The sequence below is a fragment of the Poecilia mexicana genome, unplaced genomic scaffold (genome assembly GCF_051168715.1).
Source record: "Poecilia mexicana isolate PSO_F unplaced genomic scaffold, ASM5116871v1 scaffold_13, whole genome shotgun sequence".
Classification (NCBI taxonomy): domain Eukaryota; kingdom Metazoa; phylum Chordata; class Actinopteri; order Cyprinodontiformes; family Poeciliidae; genus Poecilia; species Poecilia mexicana.
In genome coordinates, this window is record NW_028263382.1 from 5,123,821 (window position 1) to 5,144,921 (window position 21,101).

Below are 21,101 nucleotides of genomic sequence, written 5' to 3' on the forward strand. Positions count from 1 at the left end.
ACTGTCTATCCTGAGGATGTTTAGTCCTCCAAGCATCAACCAAGCCCAGCTGTGCCGTCACCTCAATCAGTTTAGAAGAAGATGGAGGATGAGGTTCTTCCCCGGTTCTGTCAGTTAGAAAACTAGCAGTGCAGTTCCAATCACCCCCCAACACAACACATTCATTTTGATTGGACTGCTGCAAAAAATTATACATGTCCTGAAAAATCTTAATCCTTTGATCCCCTTGATTTGGCGCATAAACATTCATAAAACAGAAAAGGGTTTTTTCTATTTCCACTCTAACCACCAGGACCCTTCCAGGGACCAGCTCAGTATAGGAAATAACCTCGATATCTAAACCTGGTGAGAATAAAACGGCTACACCAGCAGATGACCTGGTCCCATGAGATAGAAAATATTTCCCTTTCCAACTCAAACCCCACTCCACCTCATTTTCATGATCTGTGTGTGTCTCTTGTAAAAACACAACATCAAGTTTCTTTTGCCTAATCGTCTCTAAACTAACCATCTTTTTATGTGGATCCCTCCCACCATTGATATTTAAAGTCCCCACCCTGATGTTACTCATGCAGATGAAAAAGAGAAGGAAGACAGACAGAGACAGTAGAGAGAAGGTCACCCAGTGCACTTTAACCATCATCTTATTTCTGAGTTTTCAGTCGCTTTGAACCTTTTGCTTTAGTTACAGACAAATGTCTCCGGATGTTTGTCATATGCTTTTTTAACCGGAACCGTTTCTTTTCATCCAACATTTCAAAACCAACTATTTTCTGCACCATTAATACACTCTTGATAAATTTTTCCGCATCAGGAAAATAATCAAGGACTTTAACTTGTTTTCCAAACGTTTCATCCAGAAAATCATTAATTTCCTCCAGAGTGTACAAATCACCACTGGATGTTTGTGAATCTGCGATTGAAACGCCGTCTGAGTCGCTGTCAGACTCCATGTCCTCTACCTGTGCAGGTAAATGTGTAGACTGATCTTCTGCAGCGCCACCTTCAGGTAACGCTGCAGCCTCGGCAGCAACAAAACCAGCCGTTTGATCCGTTTCTACATCTAGCTTGCTCCCATCTAAGGAGTCCTTGGGAACATCGGTTCCAGTTTTCACAGTATCCTCCCGTGCAGCGCGTTTATTCAGACCACTGCTTCCCTCCCCAGCATCAGATCCAGCCGATGGAGGAAACGCCCCGCCCTCAGCAGGTGGAGGAGCTCCAACCAGCGGCGACTCCTCTGCACCTCCACTCACCTCAACCTGAGCTTCCTGATTTTTGTGCGGGCAAGAAGCCCGTTTATGTCCAACATCCCCACATTCAAAACATTTCATACTCCCAGTACTCGCATAAACCATGTAAGATCCCTCTTCATATTTCACTCTGAAAGAAACTTCTAGCGTCGCTGTAGCAGAGTTTAGGAACATGAAAACCTGCCGCCTGAAAGACTGAACGTGTTTCAGTTTGTCATGTTTACATCCCAAACCAACAGTTTTAAAACCACTCGCAAGTTTCCCAAAGCGCTGGAGCTCTTTCTCCAACAAAACATTGGGAATGAACGGCGGCACGCCGGAGACAATAACCCGGGTGGAGGGCACCGCAAGCGGCGACACCTGCAAGTACTCTCCGCCTATTGTCACCCCACTAACAATCAGCTGGTTCACAAAGCGCTCCTCCTTTAAAAATATCACTACTCCCTTATTCATTCTGGAAGCATAAATTAAATTGCTGTGACCAACTAGATCACCAACTGTCAACAGAACCGTTTCAACTGGGATCGTCGGATCAGGTTGGACCCGAATCCCATTCCTCAAAGAGAGGGGCGGCGGCTCCGGAGACGCCATCCCCGCAAACAAACAGCGCTACAAGCGCTGAGACTCAAAACAAGAACCCAAGACTTAGAACCAAAGCAAGTAAAGAATGTTAGAAAGCAAATGCATGAAAGAAAAGGATTGAAAAGACGTTTGAGACACTTTCACTCCCTCAGACTCACCACCTGCAGACTCGCCACCACCACTCCCAGAGAGAGAGAGAGAGAGACAGAGAGAGAGAGACAGAGAGAGAGAGACAGACAGAGACAGAGACAGAGAGAGAGAGAGAGAGAGAGAGACAGAGAGAGAGAGACAGAGAGAGAGAGAGACAGAGAGAGACAGAGAGAGAGAGACAGAGAGAGAGAGAGACAGAGAGAGAGAGAGAGAGAGAGACAGAGAGAGAGAGAGAGAGACAGAGAGAGAGACAGAGACAGAGAGAGACAGAGAGAGAGACAGAGAGAGAGAGAGACAGAGAGAGAGAGAGAGAGAGAGACAGAGAGAGAGAGAGAGAGACAGAGAGAGAGACAGAGACAGAGAGAGACAGAGAGAGAGACAGAGAGAGAGAGAGACAGAGAGAGAGAGACAGAGAGAGACAGAGAGAGAGAGAGACAGAGAGAGAGAGAGACAGAGAGAGAGAGACAGAGAGAGAGAGACAGAGAGACAGAGAGAGAGACAGAGAGAGACAGAGAGAGAGAGAGAGAGACAGAGAGAGAGACAAAGAGACAGAGAGAGAGAGAGAGAGAGACAGAGAGAGAGAGAGAGAGACAGATTATAACACATTATACCCACATGGTATTTAACAGAAGCTAATGCTAATCGCTAACTTCAATCAAATTATGTCTGCCTTTGAAAGACAAACCTCTGGTTTCATTTTGACATAATTTGCATATTCTCTAACACTTATTGTATTTATGTCTACATTTTCTTCTCTGTCTGTTTTATTTTATTTATGTTTGTAGATTGAAATAAAATTTTTGGGGAAAAAGAAGATAGAGGAAATTAGGAGAGGAAATGAAATGATGGCATAAACAATCTTCACCCCCTTCAAAATAAGAGCATGAATATAAACATCTAACTACTTGAAGATTCTTAACAGTTGATAACTAAAACTTCAGCACAGATATCAAACTTTATTCAAATGAAAGTTAACAAAATAGCCAAGTAAATCAGTATCTTGGAATTAATCAATAAAAACTAATTTAGGAGAAGCTAAGTGTGCTAAAGCATTTTCAAAGTTTGCAAAAGGGCTAAATTAAAAATTAGCTCTGCTGTGAGCGGATTAGAAGAAGTGTATAACCAGCCTGGAATGATTCTCACCTTTTAGTTTCTTCCTTATTAAAATAAATATTGTGCAAGTCTGGCCCTTGAATTGGACCCGTTTCTGTTGCAGTCCTCATATATTTAGTTTTGACACCCAGTTCTGACTTTTAACATGAAGCTATGCAGCTTTCAGACCCCAGGGATGGAAACAACCCAAAGCAGTGAAGTAAAAGCCGGTCAGAGGTCAGTCTGGTTTATTTGGAGCCTCAGAAAACATCTAACAGTCAATATTATTCATTGTTGTGCATTTCAGTTATGGAGAGAACAGACGAACAGGGTCGCTGCGTTTCCTCTGGAGAGTTAACGTGACACTGAACGGACCTGGAACAGCTGGCAGACCTTCAGCCTGAGATCTGTTCCCACAGTCCGTCCTCAGCGTCATCCCCGCAACCTGCCAAGTCCAAGCACATTCCCCTCCTCTATCTGGGAGCTCTGACTCTCCTGTTTCTTCTGTGGCCTTCATATATCTGCTACACACTCTTTATGAGACACAGATGTGTGTAAGAGCCACTACTACAGCTGAAATTCTCTGTCATTAGTCCCAGAACCAGTCCAATGGAAACCAGCCAAGCAGCTCTTTCTGAGGCTGAACGTTTGGGTTTAAACCCTGCAGAGCAGATGGTCTTGGTTTTAAACATCATCTTTAAAGTTTAAAGAGCTTAAATATGACAATAATCATCCTTAATAGACTTTGCTTGGATTTGATATTTTGGATTTTACAAAATATTGCATCATATTTGTCCTTACATGTCTGTTTTTAGTCAAACAGTTACCAGTTTATACATCACATTGGATTAGGAGTCAGAGGCAGCGCATATGGGAGTAATCTTGTGGGAATGTTTGTTTGAGCATTAGGAGCAAAGTTCTTGGTGGCAAAAGTTGAGTACAAACCGAAAAATGTACAAAACAAATGGGCCAAACCTCAAACTCTGCCAGTCTGGACAGCCAGGGAGCGCCTCAAGGTTGTGTACTCGGATCAATCCTCTTTATCACAGGATCCTGCTGCCTCAAATTACCTCCCATCATGGTCTCAAATTTCATCCATATGCTGATGATACTGTAGTGATCACAAAAAACCTAAATACCTGTGTCAATGAAATGATCCTTTCTGGAATCCTACAGTTGTTGGTGAAGCGATGGAACAGAAACCGAACGGGTTCTGAGGAAGTAAACAGCCTTACTTTGACTGTTCTGTTCTGCCTGGAGATCCAGATTATTTCAAACGCAGACCCGGTACGCTGGCTGCTGAAGGTTTGACCTATAATGAGCTGAGAAAATATTCTAAACATTTTCTTCTTTTCTGAATACTTAACACATTTTCCCTGATCGGTCTACAGGAATCTGAAGTTTACGTTTTATTTGTTTACACTTTTTTTACTCAATTAAACCTTTAGGGAGTGGCTCTAATAATAACCTAATAACAAAAAGTCCCCCTTTTCCATAGAAGTGGACTGATTATTTCATATTGCCACATCAATCTGCTAATAACTAAATCATTCTGGATCTTGTTGGGTGTCGCTGCTGGCAGCTAACTAAAAGGTTTGCTGTGCTAACTCTACAGTGCTAATCAAAAATAATAGTTCTGCTAACGATATACCAACACTGAACATAGCGGAAGCTAATGCTAAAATGTTAAATTTAACCAATGTTAAATTTAACCATGTTGCTACCCACCATGTGTCATGATAAACATCATGGTTTATCGCCCTCAAGAGGATCAAATTTATCATTAAACATCTATCTGGAAATTAGCACATTAGAATTTATCTGGAAAATTGATTTAGGGAAAGGTAAACATTTTCAAAGTTAGCAAAATCGCCAAATGAAAAATTAGCTCTGCTGCTAGTGGTTTAGATAAATTGCAGCCTGGGCTTATTCTAGTTCTGGTCAACTTCTGATCCGTAGCCCATCTTCCTTTCCTCCCAGATTCCTCTGGTTACTTAGAAATCATACAGCCTACAAATGGCACTAAAACCAAAGCAAGCAACAGATTTTAAAAAATATTGTTAGAAATTTGGACCATGAATCAAGCCTTATAAATGCTCTCGTAAGGATGAAGTTCCTCTGCTAGAGGTATTCTGTCCTCATCAGATTAGATCCGATGATCACCAACAGATGGAGTTTGGCTCTAGACTGGAAAACGAACCCACAGTTCTGCCAGTCATGAGAAACCAGTCACACCAGCCGGTCCAAATGGATCAGAGGAAGTCTGGTATTAAAGCTGCAGAACTTGGAGTCCCATCTGTTCCCAAACTAACGATGGCCTCAGGTGGCAGAGCGATGCAGATGTGACTGCATGGTTGCAATCTGCAGATCCAGGGAATGTTCTCATGGATCACAGCATTCCCATTTGTCCTCTTAAACATCCTTCACTGCTAATCTAGTTGATTAAATGCCTGTGAATACAGTTCTGGTGTTTGACTTTTCAATGACCTATTATGAAGATTTTGTGGTTTATGTGTTAAATATGAGTCTTCACCCCTGCAAAGGAGCCTTCAGCAATCCAGGAGAAATTAAACTGAACGGCAAGTCAAAACATTCCAGAGAAACTGCTGGTTTCTCGGGTCCGCCTGTAGTTTTGAAGGTTTGATGTGAGGACTCCTTCCCCGGCTGCAGAACCCGACACGGTTAGACGACACATGTTTCTGAAACGAGGTCAGGCAGGAAAAAGCACTAGCATAAGCTTGGCACGCTCCGCCTGCATGAACTCCACATTAAGTGTTCATAAAATTTATGTGCAGCCATATACTTCATAATGTTGTAATTTTTCAGAAACCCTGAGAGATTTTAGATGGCAACCAGTCAGTGAAGAAAGCAAAGTGAGTTATGATAAAACATATTGTTGAGCTGCTCTGAACGCAGCCAGCGTTATTTTAAAGAGACAGGACGGTGAAAAGCTCTCAGACTCCCAGAGGAATCAGCTTCATTTTTATTCCTACACAGCTAATGATGGCTCTTTCACTCTCTAGGAAACTGTGCGAGATTTGGGCAGAAAGGAGTTATTTTTTAGGCTTAAGGGTTTATTTCACTGAGGTGTTGTCAGGATCAACAAACACAGGCTGGCCCACTCGCCACTGCAAATTATATCAACCTCTACCATGGCCAGATCATTAGAGAAAGACACATAAAACCAGTATGATGCTGGTTAGATTGTATCACTTTTCTATCCATCTCTCTTTCTAGAAACATTTCAGTTCCTGTCAGATTAAGTGTTAGCTTCAGCCTCCAAAACCAACTAAACTGGATTTCAGCAGCATAAAGATATGAAGTACTGACATTCTACGTCACAGTAACCAAAGAATCCCTCAACACCAAAAGTTTCCCTTAGTTTTCACTCGTTGATGATGCAGCCTAGCTCACATGCTATTTGTCGAATTTAGGCTGAGGTAAAGCAAGATTCATTAAAAGTTTGAAAAAATATGGTAAAAGAAAACTGCCACATTAAGCTATTGTATGCTCGGCTACTGTAAAATAAATGTTATTAAGCTACTAAGCAAGCCAAACTAATGTAATTTCAGCTGTGCTAGGCTACGTGAGCTACTAAGCTAATCCAAAGCAAGCTAAGCGAAGGCAAGTACAAGATTTATTAAGCAAAAATAAAGCACATAAAGCCACAGTAAAATAAACAGCTTGAAGTTAAACTAAAATCTTCAAACTAACATTGAAAATAAGCTAAAAGATAAACTGTACTGAGAAAAAATGAAGTAGGCCTAAACCAAGGTAAAATAAGAAAAACTTCTCAGTAAAGACGTGGTAAGCTAACAAGCTAGAGCTAAAGTTAGCTCAGTAAAAGCAGGATGCATTTAATAAATTTACACGTTTTTAAGCTCTTAAAAATAAAAACTATAATGAAGCTTATATTTTTGAGGTAGTACTCTATAAACAAGTTATAGAAATACATACTGAACAAAAATACTGCAGCAGACTCTCAGCTCAGCGTTAATAATCTGACTCGGATTAGACAACATGTAATCCAATCTGAGGGCGGCCATTATTATTAGAGTGAAGGAATCGGACCTGTTTGCTGACTCGCTATAAATAATCTGAACGGACTGAAAGCGAAGCTTCGAGTCGGACCGGAACCGAACGGGTCACATGGCAAACAACGAGAAGAAGACAGAAAGACGAGGGAGGCTGGGCATCATCAGGAGACGAAGCCTCCTCCTTCATCCCCCTCATCTTCCTCCTCCTCATCTTCCTCCTCCTCATCTTCCTCATCTTCCTCCTCCTCATCTTCTTCATCCCCCTCCTCCCCCCTCTTCGTCCCCCCCCGGCGTCAGGCCTCCTCTTGCGGCCGGCGGACCTCGTCTCATTACTGGACTGCGGTTCTGCTGTTTTCCTTTTAATGCAGAGACCACAGAGGAAGAGGAGGAGGATGAAGAGCAGAGGGATGCAAATGAGCTGAGAGCGAAAACGAAGCAGCAGAGAAACTATTTATCTGACTCCACCGGGTCTGCGAGGTCCAAACCGTCCGGACCGGGACAGCGCTCAGATCGCTGTACGGGAAGCCAGAAGGGCCAAGTTCCTCTGGAACAAACAGATCTGTGAGCGCGGCCCGGTGGAACCATCAGAACCATCAGAACCATCAGAACCAACGGAACCATCAGAACCAACGGAACCATCAGAACCCTCAGAACCATCAGAACCAACGGAACCATCAGAACCAACGGAACCATCAGAACCCTCAGAACCATCAGAACCAACGGAACCATCAGAACCCTCAGAACCATCAGAACCAACGGAACCATCAGAACCAACGGAACCAACAGAACCATCAGAACCAACGGAACCATCAGAACCCTCAGAACCATCAGAACCAACGGAACCATCAGAACCAATGGAACCATCAGAACCCTCAGAACCATCAGAACCAACGGAACCATCAGAACCATCAGAACCAACAGAACCATCAGAACCCTCAGAACCATCAGAACCAACAGAACCATCAGAACCAACGGAACCATCAGAACCCTCAGAACCATCAGAACCAACGGAACCATCAGAACCAACGGAACCATCAGAACCCTCAGAACCATCAGAACCAACGGAACCATCAGAACCAACGGAACCATCAGAACCCTCAGAACCATCAGAACCAACGGAACCATCAGAACCATCAGAACCCTCAGAACCATCAGAACCAACGGAACCATCAGAACCAACGGAACCATCAGAACCCTCAGAACCATCAGAACCAACGGAACCATCAGAACCAACGGAACCATCAGAACCCTCAGAACCATCAGAACCAACGGAACCATCAGAACCATCAGAACCAACAGAACCATCAGAACCAACAGAACCATCAGAACCCTCAGAACCCTCAGAACCAACAGAACCAACGGAACCATCAGAACCCAGTCCAGGTCCGGATCTGAACCTGGTTCTCCTTCCGAACACCTGAGTAGTGTGTTCTGGTCCGGTCCAATCGTCTGTCCAGATGAGTCAGACCAGGACCGGGGAATCGGTCCAATCAAAACCAGAGGTGTAGAAACTTTGACTACACCCCTAACCCGGCTGGACGCTTTCATCACCTTCCCATTCCTCAGGACTGTTAGCCGCTACGTAAACAGAACCACCTCTGGGACTGCTGACCTCTGACCTCTATTGACCCCCTGCCCTCTGGGAGCCGGGGGCCAAAGCAAACACTTTGCTCCTCTTCCTCACAGACCATTTAACACAGATTAACAGCAGCTGACTGGGAGGAATCTGAGATGCTGCTAAAGAGGAGGAAGAGTCTGCATGGAGCGTCTCTGTGGAGATGAGGGTCATGGGCGGTTGCCCAGGGCGCCGTCAGAAGGGGCGCTGTGTTTGCTAACAGAGAGCAGGTCAAATGATCTCGTGCCTTTCACTCCCACAGATTTCCTGGCTTCTGATTGATATGTTCTAAACTTTCACAGAAGTAGAAAAGAAACCGGTAAAAAGTTGTGATTGAAGTTTGTCACCAAGTGGAAGAAGATCAGAGAACTACAGAGGATCTTTGTCACCCCCTCAGCAAAACATGGTGGTGGCAGCATCATGCTGTGGGACAGCTGATTGGAAGATGGGCAGGATAAAACCAGCAGAAAAGCTGAGACAGAAGTCAAAGTTCACTTTCCAGCCTGAACATGCAGCCAACGATATTATGGGATGGCCTATTCAAAGTCCAAACCTAAATCTCTGTCTAATCTGTTCCATTTTGAAGTTTTTAAAAATAATCAAGTTGTTCCAGATCACCTGCTTGTGATTTAATCCATGTAAATATGTTTTTATTGTTTCCATGGTAACCACCTCAGAGACAAACGAGTCTTTCTAGAAATTGACATGATACTGGCCCCGCCCCCTTGCTGAAGTAGACCTGTCCTCTGACAACCCAACTGTTACTATGGCTGACGTAACAGACCTCAATGAGTTACTCGATGTTTAGAAATAAACCGTAGTAATGAAATGAATGGTGTTTACATGCCAATGTAGCAGTTAGCGCCGTCTGTGTTCATGCTGCCAGAGCTACCGTTGGAATCTACATGCATAAAATCAGAATAACTACCTTCACTTATTGATCTGGAAATGATTAGATGGTTAGCATTGTTTTAAATTAACTGAGTTGTGTTTATTTGACACTTAGCTGTCAGCCGTGAGTCGTTAGCATGGAGCCGTGAATCATTAGCATAAAATCCTCACGGGCCGAACTTGAAGATTGGACGTTATGCCGCTAACACTTAGCTTTCGTCAACAACTCAGAGGCGGAAGTCAGAGCTCCGCGCAACGCAAATAATGTTCCGGATGAAACACGGCGTGCTAAATAATAAAATATAAATTAATGAAGCTTCGAGGCAGGTACATTTTCCTTGAGGAATTTTAATAATCGAGGAACTCGAATCATTTGGGGAATCGTTTCAGCCCTAGTTGACACTAATACATAAAAATAGAATGTCGACACTTCTGGCTTTCCATACAGAGCTGAGTGCTGTCATGTTTGAACTATGCTGGATGAGGTAGCCTTTCTGGCTCTGTTATGTCTGCCCATCTGGTACAGTGTGAGTGTGTGTGAGTGTGTGTTGTGATGGTTGTTATAAACATATTAACTTTATAACTGCTGCAGTTCAGAGTCAAATAAGGAGCCTTTCTCTGTTTCTCAGACAATATTTCCCATGAGAACCGGCGGCAGGAAGCTGAATGGAATGAAAACTGTGTGTGTGTGTGTGTGTGTGTGTGTGTGTGTGTGTGTGTGTGTGTGTGTGTGACATTGTTGCTGTGTGAGAGTGTGTTGGAGTCGACACAAAGAAAGTGTGAAAGCAGGGAAAGCAGGGAGGAGGAGGTGTGTGACATTTTTTACCAGCTTCCTTCTCAGGCTCTCTCACTCTCGCACACGCACACACGCACGCACACACACACACACACAGAGTACGGTCAGTTCAAAATGATACATCAGACCAAATTATTTCATCATCATTACCAGATTATTTCCACACTGATGCAGTCATAGTTTCAGTTTTCTTTAAAAATGAGCAGAAAAATATGGAAATCTCTCCAGAATCTAATGAAGGGAAAGTTGGACTGAAGGATGACGTCTTCTTAAAGTTACATAGTCAAAGATTAACAGCAATAATTTGGTTTACTCTGTCATAACATAAATGGGGTTCATCTTTCATTTTCACCATCTTATTCACCCATTCATCATGTGTCAGTTTAGAACTAAATATTTAATTCATGGCTAAATATTCACCTTGCTAACAATATTTAGCTTCAAACTAAATTTGCTAACTGTTAGATAGTTAGCTAGATAGTTAGCATGCTAACAGTGAGGAAGAGGAGCGGTGAGGAAGATGACCCACCTGTTGAATTCGTAGATATCCTCGATGTTGCAGAACAGAGAGCTGACCTGCTCTGGTTTCAGCGGCAGAGCGCCGCAGTCGATGATGCAGCCCAGGTAATCCTGAAGAGACACAGTCACACCTTCATCATCTTCATCTTCCTCTCTGCTGGAGCTGCAGCAGCAGAAGCAGCTCGGACAAAGCTCATGGTTCTTTTTCAGGTCGGGTTGCTCTGAGCCGCAGCAACAAATCAGAGCAACAGGAAACCAGAGGAAGATTTACATGAAGAGAAACAGGCAGGAAGGAGAAACGGAGGAAAGATGGAGGATCGGACCTGAGTCAGGAGGCAAGGAACCAGAGATCTGAAGAACCAAAGACCCGAAGAACTGAAGAACCAGACAACAGGAGAACTGGAGAACCAGAGCACCGAAGAACCGAAGAACTAAAAAACCAAAGACCTGTAGAACCGAAGAACTAATTAACTACAGAACCAAAGAACCGAACATCTGAAGAACCAGACTCCCTGTGGAGGATTTTATGCATCAGTCAGAAATCTTTAAGACTGGAAAATAAAATATTTTCTGATAACATTTACTTTTATTACAAGAACAAACTGGAGATGATGTCACTTCCTGTTTCTGGTTGAGTTTGCAATGAGTCAGTAGAAATTAGTAAAACTCAGCATAGCTCTGACCAGCTGGTCTAACTGGGGGTACTGGTGGAACTGGGAAACCCAGGAAACCCCACTGCTGTTCCTCAGAAGTAGAGCGTAAAGAACGACTCGTACTAAAACACCATGAAAGTGTCCAGAGTCCTTCAAAGGTTGTTAGTTCAAATCCCAGCAGAAAAATAATAATAAACAGGAAATTTAAGCTAATGCTGTTGGTGTTTGCTTCTGCAGGATTGTTGGAAAGAAACTCACTTTGTTGGAAAACATGAAGTTTCCAAGATTCCTTCCTAAATTTGAAAACAAGAACACAGGGTGTGTGTGTGTGTGTGTCTGTTTTTATATGCCTGTGGGGACCCATCTCTGTCTACAACAGGAGAACTGGAGAACCAGAGCACCGAAGAACCGAAGAACTAAAGAACCAAAGACCTGTAGAACCGGTCTACAGGTTCTACAGGTAGAACCTGTAGACCGGTTCTACCTGGTCTACAGGTAGACCAGGTAGACCACTCATAAGTGGTCTCATATGACCACTTATGAGACCACTTCTCATAAGTGGTCATAAATGGGGACCACTTATGAGAAGTGGTCCCCATAAGGACCACTTCTCCTTATGGGGACATTTTGATTTTGCTGTTTTTGGGTTAGAGGTTAGGTTTAGGACTAATGTGTGAATTGACGTAGGGTTAGGGTTGGGGTTAGAAGGGTCGAAGAAAATTAATGGAAGTCAATGTAAAGTTCCCACAAGATACAAAAACACAACTGTGTGTGTGTCTCTGTGTGTGTGTACTTGTATATACTGCATAAAGAGAACTACTTTCACCACTCTCACCCACAAATTGAGGACATTGTGGGAAACGAGGACCTTTTCCCGGTCCTCACTTTTTTGCAGGTCTGCTGGGTTCTGACAGTCCAGGTCGGGTTAGAAACAGACTAGTACTGGGTAGGGTTAGCAGAATGTCATGCAGTCTTGTACCGCGGTCAGCAATGCAAAGTCACAAACACAGTGAAAAGATGAGAGAAGAGTCAAACTGGGGAAGTCAGGCTGAATTTCACTTTAAAAACACTGTAGTTAGAGCAAACAGAGGATAAAGACGTCAATGGGGCTGAGTTTGATTCCCAACCTCTGTTTCTTTGCCCCCTTCCTGTCAAATTACTGTCAAATAAGATGGAGGGTCTACCAATTGATCAAAGATCAGGCTTACTAGCTGATTGCTAAATAAAGTGACACAAACATCAATACATAAAATATAATAACTTTTATATTCTTTATTTACTGTATTTACATTGTTTTTAGGTTCTAATTACATACACGCACACACAAGTTTAGTTTTATGTTTCCATCAAACTAAACTTCCATTCAGTTTAGTAACTGCATTCATGCCTAATCCATGCCTAAGACATTTCCCCTAACCCTCTGCAGGGCTTTTGGTCAAAACAAGTAATGTGATTAATCTGAATTGTGTAATATTAAAAAGTTAAACTTTTCTGAATCGCGTTGACGCTGACAGCCATGGTTTTAATAAAACATCTCCACATAAACTCCATAAGTATTCCTCCTGTCATTTCCTCACGGTTCTCCTGTATTTACGGGTCGCTCTGTGTTTTATTTGCTCCCGCTCCTCTTATCCCGTCCCACCTCTCCACGTCTTCCCTCCCTTCCCCCTTCCTCCGTCTGGCTGAACGACTCCCCCTCCACTTCCTGTCCCATTTGGCTGCAGGTCAGCGAACGATCCCCCCTCAGTCAGTCAGCAGTTTGTCTGCTGAGGAGCTGAACCAGGTGGTGTGATCTCAGCCCGCTGGCAGCCGCGCCACAACCAGAACGTCTTCAAAAGAAAACCCAGTCTGTAGGGGAAGAGAAGCTGCTTTCCCTGCTTTGCATTCTGCTTTGTTACTAAACACACACTCAGAAACACACAGGCCCATTATGGTTGTTGGTTCAGATTCCAAGTGGGCCTGACATCATGTAGCCTCAATCAAAACCAGACCTCAGACTGCAGGGAGCAGCAGGAGACACGGCCGCGTTGCAGGACCAAGAGGCAAGCATGCACCTATCATCTGTCAGGAATCCACCTGGAATTCTCCAGGAATCTTCCAGGAATCCTCCAGGAATCCTTCAGGAATCTTCCAGGGATCCACCTGGAATCTTCCAGGATTCTTACAGGAATTTTTCAGAAATCCTCCAGGAATCTTCAAGGAATCCTGGAACTGTAACTTGCATTGCTGAACCCCAGCGGTGTTCATAGAGGAAAACCTTCTGCTCAGCCTTTATTTAATCTGCAGTTCTTCATCTGTGATGCAAGATTAACTAAATCAAAACACAATTTTACAGCTACGCAGTCGGTTGCCATGGAGAAATTATGAATTATGTTCACTTTCATGACAGAGTTTAGAAAGCTCCTTAATAAATATTAACCTGAGATTATCCTCATAAAACAAAAAATGGCAAGCTGAGATAACATGCATCAAATAGACTAAAGTCAAATAAAAAAATCTAAGCTAAGCTAAGATGAGCTAAAATAAGTGCAACTTGAGAGAGCCAGCATCACTCACCAATATAAACACACAAGATAAATAATTCCAAGAAAAACTAAAAATAGTAAAGCTGGAACCAGTTTAAATAAATTGAAATAGGCTAAGTTAAAGCAAGGTGAGCTAGGCTAAGGGAAGCTAAGCTAAGAGGGTAAATACAGTAAATTTAGATAAATTCTGATCAATTCAATTCCAAAATACTTTATCTATCTAAAAGTAAATGAAATGTGGTCATCACTCCTGTTATCCAAGTATCTGATCTCCATCAGTCAGCTGAGCACAGAGATGTTGGAGTAGGAAATAATGATGGAAGGGATGGACTGAACTTCCTCTTTTTCTCTCTGCTCTGCATCCATGAAGCCTCCTTTCAACTCCTCCGGGGGTTGGGGGTCAAAGTTCAGGTATGTTTTTGGCTTTGGGGATGATAATCAGCTTCTCCCAGCTGCAAAAACAATACCTTGTTGCCATGGTTACGCATCATAACAGCTGTCCAACAGTGAAAGAGTAAGAACAGGAATCCTTCCAGCTGTGCAGCGTCCAGAACCAGAACAGCAACGATTCAACCGTGGAGGAGAGAAAGTCTGGCTGGTTTGAGGGAAAACGGAAGTTTGAACACAGTTCCTTAAATATCCTAACAATCAGTAAACACACTGACTCCACCGAACACAGGAAGGTGTGACTGAAAGTGACGCCTGAGCCGGAATGAAAGCTGGAGAGATGAGCAGCAGCAGCAGGAGAAGCTGACGACAGTCAGCCTCTCCGGGTCTGTGTGTCATGGCTCAGGATGAAAGCTGCTGTAAATTCACTACAAAAGCCTGGTTCACACACACACGCCCGGCTGGCCCACTGCTGGTGCACCTGGACCAACGATGGATGAAATCCCTTCAATCATGCAACCAGATCAACAAATCGTCTGAAACATTCCTCAGGTAAAGTCAAAGTCATGCAGCAGAAACACAGCGAAGCTTGATAAAGCGTCACAACATGACGTGCCAAAACAGAAATATCAAAACCTCAGAGCACAAATGGGGCCAACCCTCTAACTCTGAGCTAACAGAGATGCTAACAAGGCGATTCTGCAGGATTTAATAACAAACCCAGTTAATGAATGTAGAGGCCTCACAGTTTCCTGTCCTGACAATTGTTCCCACAAAAGAGAGAAGTTCAACAGCGCCATCTGTGGTTGAACTCAGGAACAGCAGATTAGCTGATTTCTCACCCATTGGCCGGTCGACAGCCGGAGGAAACGAGCAACTGAACAACAACCAGCCTATTCTTCAAGATGATAATCTACTTTGGATTAACTTGGCTAATACATTTCTAAACACAGCAAAGAAATTTGTTTCCAGGCTGGTTAGAAATGTGAAAGCTAAAGTAATGTACCCTCCTGACACAGCAGAACTCTGTGAATTCCCCATCCTTGATACCAACAGAGAGGCACTATTCCAACCAGCAGTCTGTCCATGAGGAGAGAATCAGTGATCTTCTTATTTATCTCCTCTTCTACATCCTGGAGGTGGAGCTAAATCTCCTTCAAGTTTCTAAAGCAACCGTTAATAAACTTCAGAGAACCAGCAAGCAGAAAGAATAGAAGAAGAAGAAGAAGAAGAAGAAGAAGACGAAGAAGAAGAAGAAGAAGAAGAAGAAGAAGAAGAAGAAGAAGAAGAAGAAGAAGAAGAAGAAGAAGAAGAAGAAGAAGAAAACCATGTAGATCAGGGGTCTCAAACTCGATTTACCCGGGGGCCTCTGGAGAAAGAGTCTGGGTGAGGCTGGGCCGCATAAAGGATTCCACAAAAAACATTTAAATACCCTCAAATGTCATCAACATTTAATTATTTCTCCAATACGTGAACTGCAGGCTTTGGCTTTGGCAAAGACATGATGAGGGTGTGACAAAGTTTAGTTTATTCCACTTGACGTCGCTCTTGTTCTACGTTTCATAGAAGTCTTTAGCCAGCTAGCAACGTATGAAGAACATCTCGACGCGTGACGTCATCACCGCTTCTCCTTGTCAAACAGGCGGCGGATGATGAGCAGCCCAGTAACTGTCGCCTTTCTCTGTGTTTGATCCTGGCATTAATGGTAGAAAGTACCGGAATGGCGACTGCAGGGAAGGGAAACTGGTACCGGACCGGTCCATCTCCGCCACACTGTTGTTACAAGCGTAGTGTGCATGAAGTCAGTGTAGCTTAGCCTAGCACCGAATGTCAGCCATGACGAGGAACGGCGGGGGGGACTTCCTTCAGAGGGCCCTCACCCTGTGGGCCCCACTAATGTTATACTTTCATATCACGGTGGGGCCACCAGACATCGTCCTGCAGGGCACAATTGGCCCGCGGGCCGCGAGAATGAGACCTCTGGTGTAAATCATAAAGAAAAAGCTTCGTGTACAGATGAAAGCTGTAAACATGGAGGTGAAGTGATGAACGTCATCAGAGGCCAGAGTTACTTTCCCAATGAAGCACACACAGATAAAATGAACCCAAAACAATTTATCTTCCTCATCCTGCTATATTATCTTTTATTTATACATAATTTATACTATATGTTTTCACAATAATAATGAATCAACAGAAGCATGTTTGAATTTTCCTTCAGGCTCATTTCAAATCTTTCACTCTAGATGGAAACTAGATTCTTTCAGCATTCCTTCTGAAATGACAAATTATATTTTCCTTTTAATAAAGCTTTCTCTTTCTGTTTCACTAAAACTCGTTAGGACAAAAACATTTCTTCCATCCTGAAAACGTGACAAATTTCCTTGACTCTGTAACTACTGGCTCATCAGCAGATAGAAACCACAGCAGATCCTTAAAACAGGAGAATCTTTTCTTCAGCCTGGATTATGATTGGACTCATCGGAGATGTGATTGGTCGGAGCGACTCTCACCTCCACGATGCTCTTTAAATCTCTGACGTAGGTCTGCTCCGTCTCCACGATCTCCAGAATGACTCTGTCCAGCCTGGACAGCTGCCGGGGCGCGGCCCCTGCTGGCAGCGCCGCCACCGGATTGGCTGTGTGTTCGTTGTGGGCGTGGCCTGCCGCCGCCATCTTGGAAACCCCGCCTCCGACTGGCGCGGCCGCTCCAGTGGGTGGAGTTACGAGCGGCGTGAGGTCCAGGCTGATGTCAGAGCCGTTCCGTTTGGGCGTGGAGGACGAGGCGTTGTAGGCCGGCACGGCGCCGTATGGCAGAGAGGAAGAGGAGGAGGATGAGGAGGAGGAGGAGGCATCCTGCAGCGAGACAGAGGAGGTGGAGGAGGACAGGGACAGGGAAACGGGGCGCTCTCCGTCCGAACACACAGTGTTGACGGAGGTGCAGGAGGACGAAGACGCTCCTCGCTCGCCAGCCGACATCATCCTACCCACGATCCCACTCAGAGACGAGACTGAGGAGGGACGCTTGGCGGCTGCAGAGACAAACGTCAGTCCGTCAGAACAGAAAAAAGTTTTTATTTTCAAAAACTAAACAGAAATGTATTTAAGAAAGCAAATTAAACAATCCAGTGAAATGTCTGTGATGTTTCTGTTCCAGATCATAATTGGATGAATTCTTATGACATGAAGCTTAATTTTCCTGCAGGTGGAATAAACCACAGTACCGACTGCATCAGGAGAAACCTTCACACGAAGCCAAATACTGAACCTTGGTGCACACCTTTTAAAATTCAAAGATACACTTTGCATTATTACCAGCTCAGTGAAGAACAGAACGGTTAGTATCAACTGAAACCTGCATCATTACGACAGCAGGACGATTATGTGGAAACTAAACCCAGAGGACCACGATTTTAAATTGTAAGACATTCCTCATACCTAAAACTTCACTTTATTTATGATTAAATCATCTAAAAAATAATTTCAGAGAAAACTCAGGAAGCTTTCCTCCTGATGGTCCAGTCGACCCGGTTCTACTGGAACCAGAACTCCATCATCTGCTCCACCTCCAGCTGCTGTGGTTCTGAGTCAAACCAACCTGTTCCCCTCCTGGCCTGTGGGGGCGCTGCACCAAGAACCACTGAAGGAAACGACACAAAAACCTCTGAAGACACTGAGAGCAACTTCCTTCTTCACCAGATGGAAACAAGATGGAGGCGTCAGATTTTAGTGTTGGAGGATTTCTCTTTAGGCTAAAGACCAGGAGCCATTTCTGCTGCTAGCGCTAGGCTAACATGTTAGCTTTGGTTGTATTTACCTAGAATGCCCTGCGCTGTAGTCCACTTCCTGCTTTTGGAGCGGTCTCCAGTCCGCTTGGCGTTCACATTCAAACCAACCAGAGTTCTTTTCAACCAAACCCAGACTGAGGTTTGGAGGAACAGAGGTCAAAGGTCAGTTAGCGTTCACACCTCACTGACCCAACCAGACTTTGACTAGGCAGACGGATCTGAGCTGACCAGAGTCGGGTTGAAGCGGACCGGATATGACAGGCTTCAGGTTCAGTTCCTTTTATCTGATGTAATCAGTTATTGGGTCTGAACTCAACATCTGCTGTTTCCAAACAACAACCGGACGCTGAAAACCGTTCAGTCGTTTAAAACAACTGGTTTCATTATAAAACTTCCTGCTTACCTGACCGTAACCTAGGCAACCTGATGACCTGCCATCTGTCACTGCAAACAGGAAGTGTGAGCAGCGGAGCGTCACCTCCGGCTGACTCGGTTCTTCCTCTTTTCGTTGTTGTTGTTGTGCCCCCCTCCTCACGCTGACGACCCCTGACCCCCATCAGGTCGACATCCAGGTGAAACTAAACCTCTGGGAGCTGAAGCGCTGCGTTTTCTGTTTCAGATCCAGTGGTTCCGTCTACTGCTGGGTCGGATCAAACCGCCATCAGAGTTTTAGTCCAGAAAAGTCTCCGTCTGTTAATGGCAGCGTCTCTGTTAGCTGACGTTGGAACACTGACAGCTACAGACCCAAACTGCAGGTGATTACAGGAATCCAAGCTGCTGTTGCCATGAAGCCAGGATTTGACTAGACCAGAGCCATTTCCACACAGAGAGGTTGGAAAAACCTTTAACTAGAACAGAGCTGGTCGGGTTTATTAAACTAAAATAGAACCAATAAAAATAAAATTATAATAATAATCCGATTATCAGTTAAATACTCAAAAACCCACTTTAATGAAAAAACACTTTATTTACCCAAGAGGGAAACGAAACATTTGAACTCGTCCAGTTTTTTTGACTGAGCAGGAAGGATCTCCTCTAGCAGTCTGTGTTACAGCGGCCTCTGAAAACGCCTCTCACTGAAGACATTCTTCATTTTATGAAGAATCATTCTGCTTGCTAGAGAACAGAACCAGTACAGAGCTGATTCTGATGGTTCTGGTTCTGATGCTAACGGTGTCGATATGGACTTAAAATTTATCGCAATATTTTGTAGTAATAACTAGGAATAATAAAAACATTATTTATTATTTCTATGTTCAGTAACTACGGCTGTGTCATCGTCATAGCAACATAAACAGAAATATTACTGAAAAACATGTTGAATAAAATAAAACAGGCGAGACTTTATCTGATCATATTTTTGATCTTACTGACATTTATTGATGGAGAAAATGGCAGAAATACAATAATGTCCGTTTTGTTGGTTTTTTAAAAATCATTAAATAAAATTTATCAAGGCAATGAAACCAAATTCTTAAAATTAGAAAATGTTCACGATAAATGATAAACAATAGAAGATGAATGATATGTGATGCGCCCGGCCTCGGCTGCCGTCTGTCTGTCGTTCTGGTGAAATCTCTGAACAGCAGGAGGTTCGGTCTGATCCGGGTTAAAGCTGCTGACAACCTTCCAGGATGTTTCACCAAACCTTTAGGTCATGTTAGGCTGAATCAGGACTGACAGAAACATTTGGGTTTTTCACTCGTTGCATGGAGCAGAAAGAGGAGAAGCTGTTGCTGACTTCATGCTGCAGGTTTCCTGTGCAGGAAGCAGAAACTCCTGCAGCAGCAGCAGCAGCAGCAGATCAGTCTGCAGCTGCTCAGAAACAAGAACTGAAGTGTAAATAGGCGACGCAGAGGAAGACTGGATGTGTTAATCTGAGGTAAAGGTGTGGGGCCGACCGCAGTGAGTTGGTGCTTAAAGCAAACCTGCAGACTGACTCAGAGCTAGCTGCCGATCTGCTGCTGTTAGCACCAAACGCTAAAACAAAAGAGCATCACACGTCCTTCCTCTTTGTGTCGTATCTGCTCTGGTTTTCAGACCACCATGACTTCACCTCCTGTGAGACGCAGCGCTGACTGTGCTGACCTCACCGCAGCAGAAGAGCCGTAATCAGAAACATTATTACACGTTTTCAGTGTCTTGTTTTTAAGATCTGGATTCTAAACACAAACTGGTTCCAGCGATGGCTCTGGACGCAGCACATCTCAAACCGCATTCCAAGAGGGCCGGACTTTTACTGCAACTTTTACACGTGTCCCTCATCCTACATAAAATGACTAAACTGCATGAAGTCCAGCTCTGCTGATGAGCAGCAGAGACACATCAGGAGACCAAGTCTCTCCCCAACCACAAGAACCGCTCCAACATTTTAACAGTGTTTGAAAACCTGAGCGACCCGAAACATGACAGGAAATAATCGCAGCTTTAACAGGTTTGGTTGTGCAGTGTGTGATGTTCAGCCACACAGCAGGAACAACACACACTGATTTCATTCACCAACATTCAGACGGGAAATCTCACAAAACCTTTTGAGAGGAAACACGAGTTCAGAGTAAAAAACATGGCCGACTGGGAAGAACCAAAGCTGATCGTTAGTGGACGATGTTAGAGAAAAACCGACACATGAAGACGCCTCCAACCTGCAGACTTTCTGGGTCTCCAATGTTTCATCTTCCACATTTCTGCGTGTCTCCGTCGTCTCGCTCTCTGATTGGCTACACGTCACCTTCAGCAGGCTGCATTCAGCGTTTATCGTCGGGGAAAAACACATCAGGTCAAAACAATGCAACATGCTGAATATTCCTGATTTCAGAT

The 21,101-nt window shown here is 43.9% G+C and overlaps 1 protein-coding gene across 1 annotated transcript in view; it reads right to left on the minus strand.

Annotated features, from left to right (window-relative positions):
• Window positions 1-21,101, minus strand: part of plekhg2 (pleckstrin homology domain containing, family G (with RhoGef domain) member 2) — a 65,368-nt gene that overhangs the window by 24,620 nt on the left and 19,647 nt on the right. The window contains exons 3-4 of the mRNA XM_088011512.1: window positions 17,011-17,528; window positions 10,943-11,043 (exon numbers count right to left, since the gene is read on the minus strand). Coding sequence (XP_087867638.1) covers window positions 10,943-11,043; window positions 17,011-17,528 — 619 coding nt within the window. The remainder of the gene's footprint in view (window positions 1-10,942; window positions 11,044-17,010; window positions 17,529-21,101) is intronic.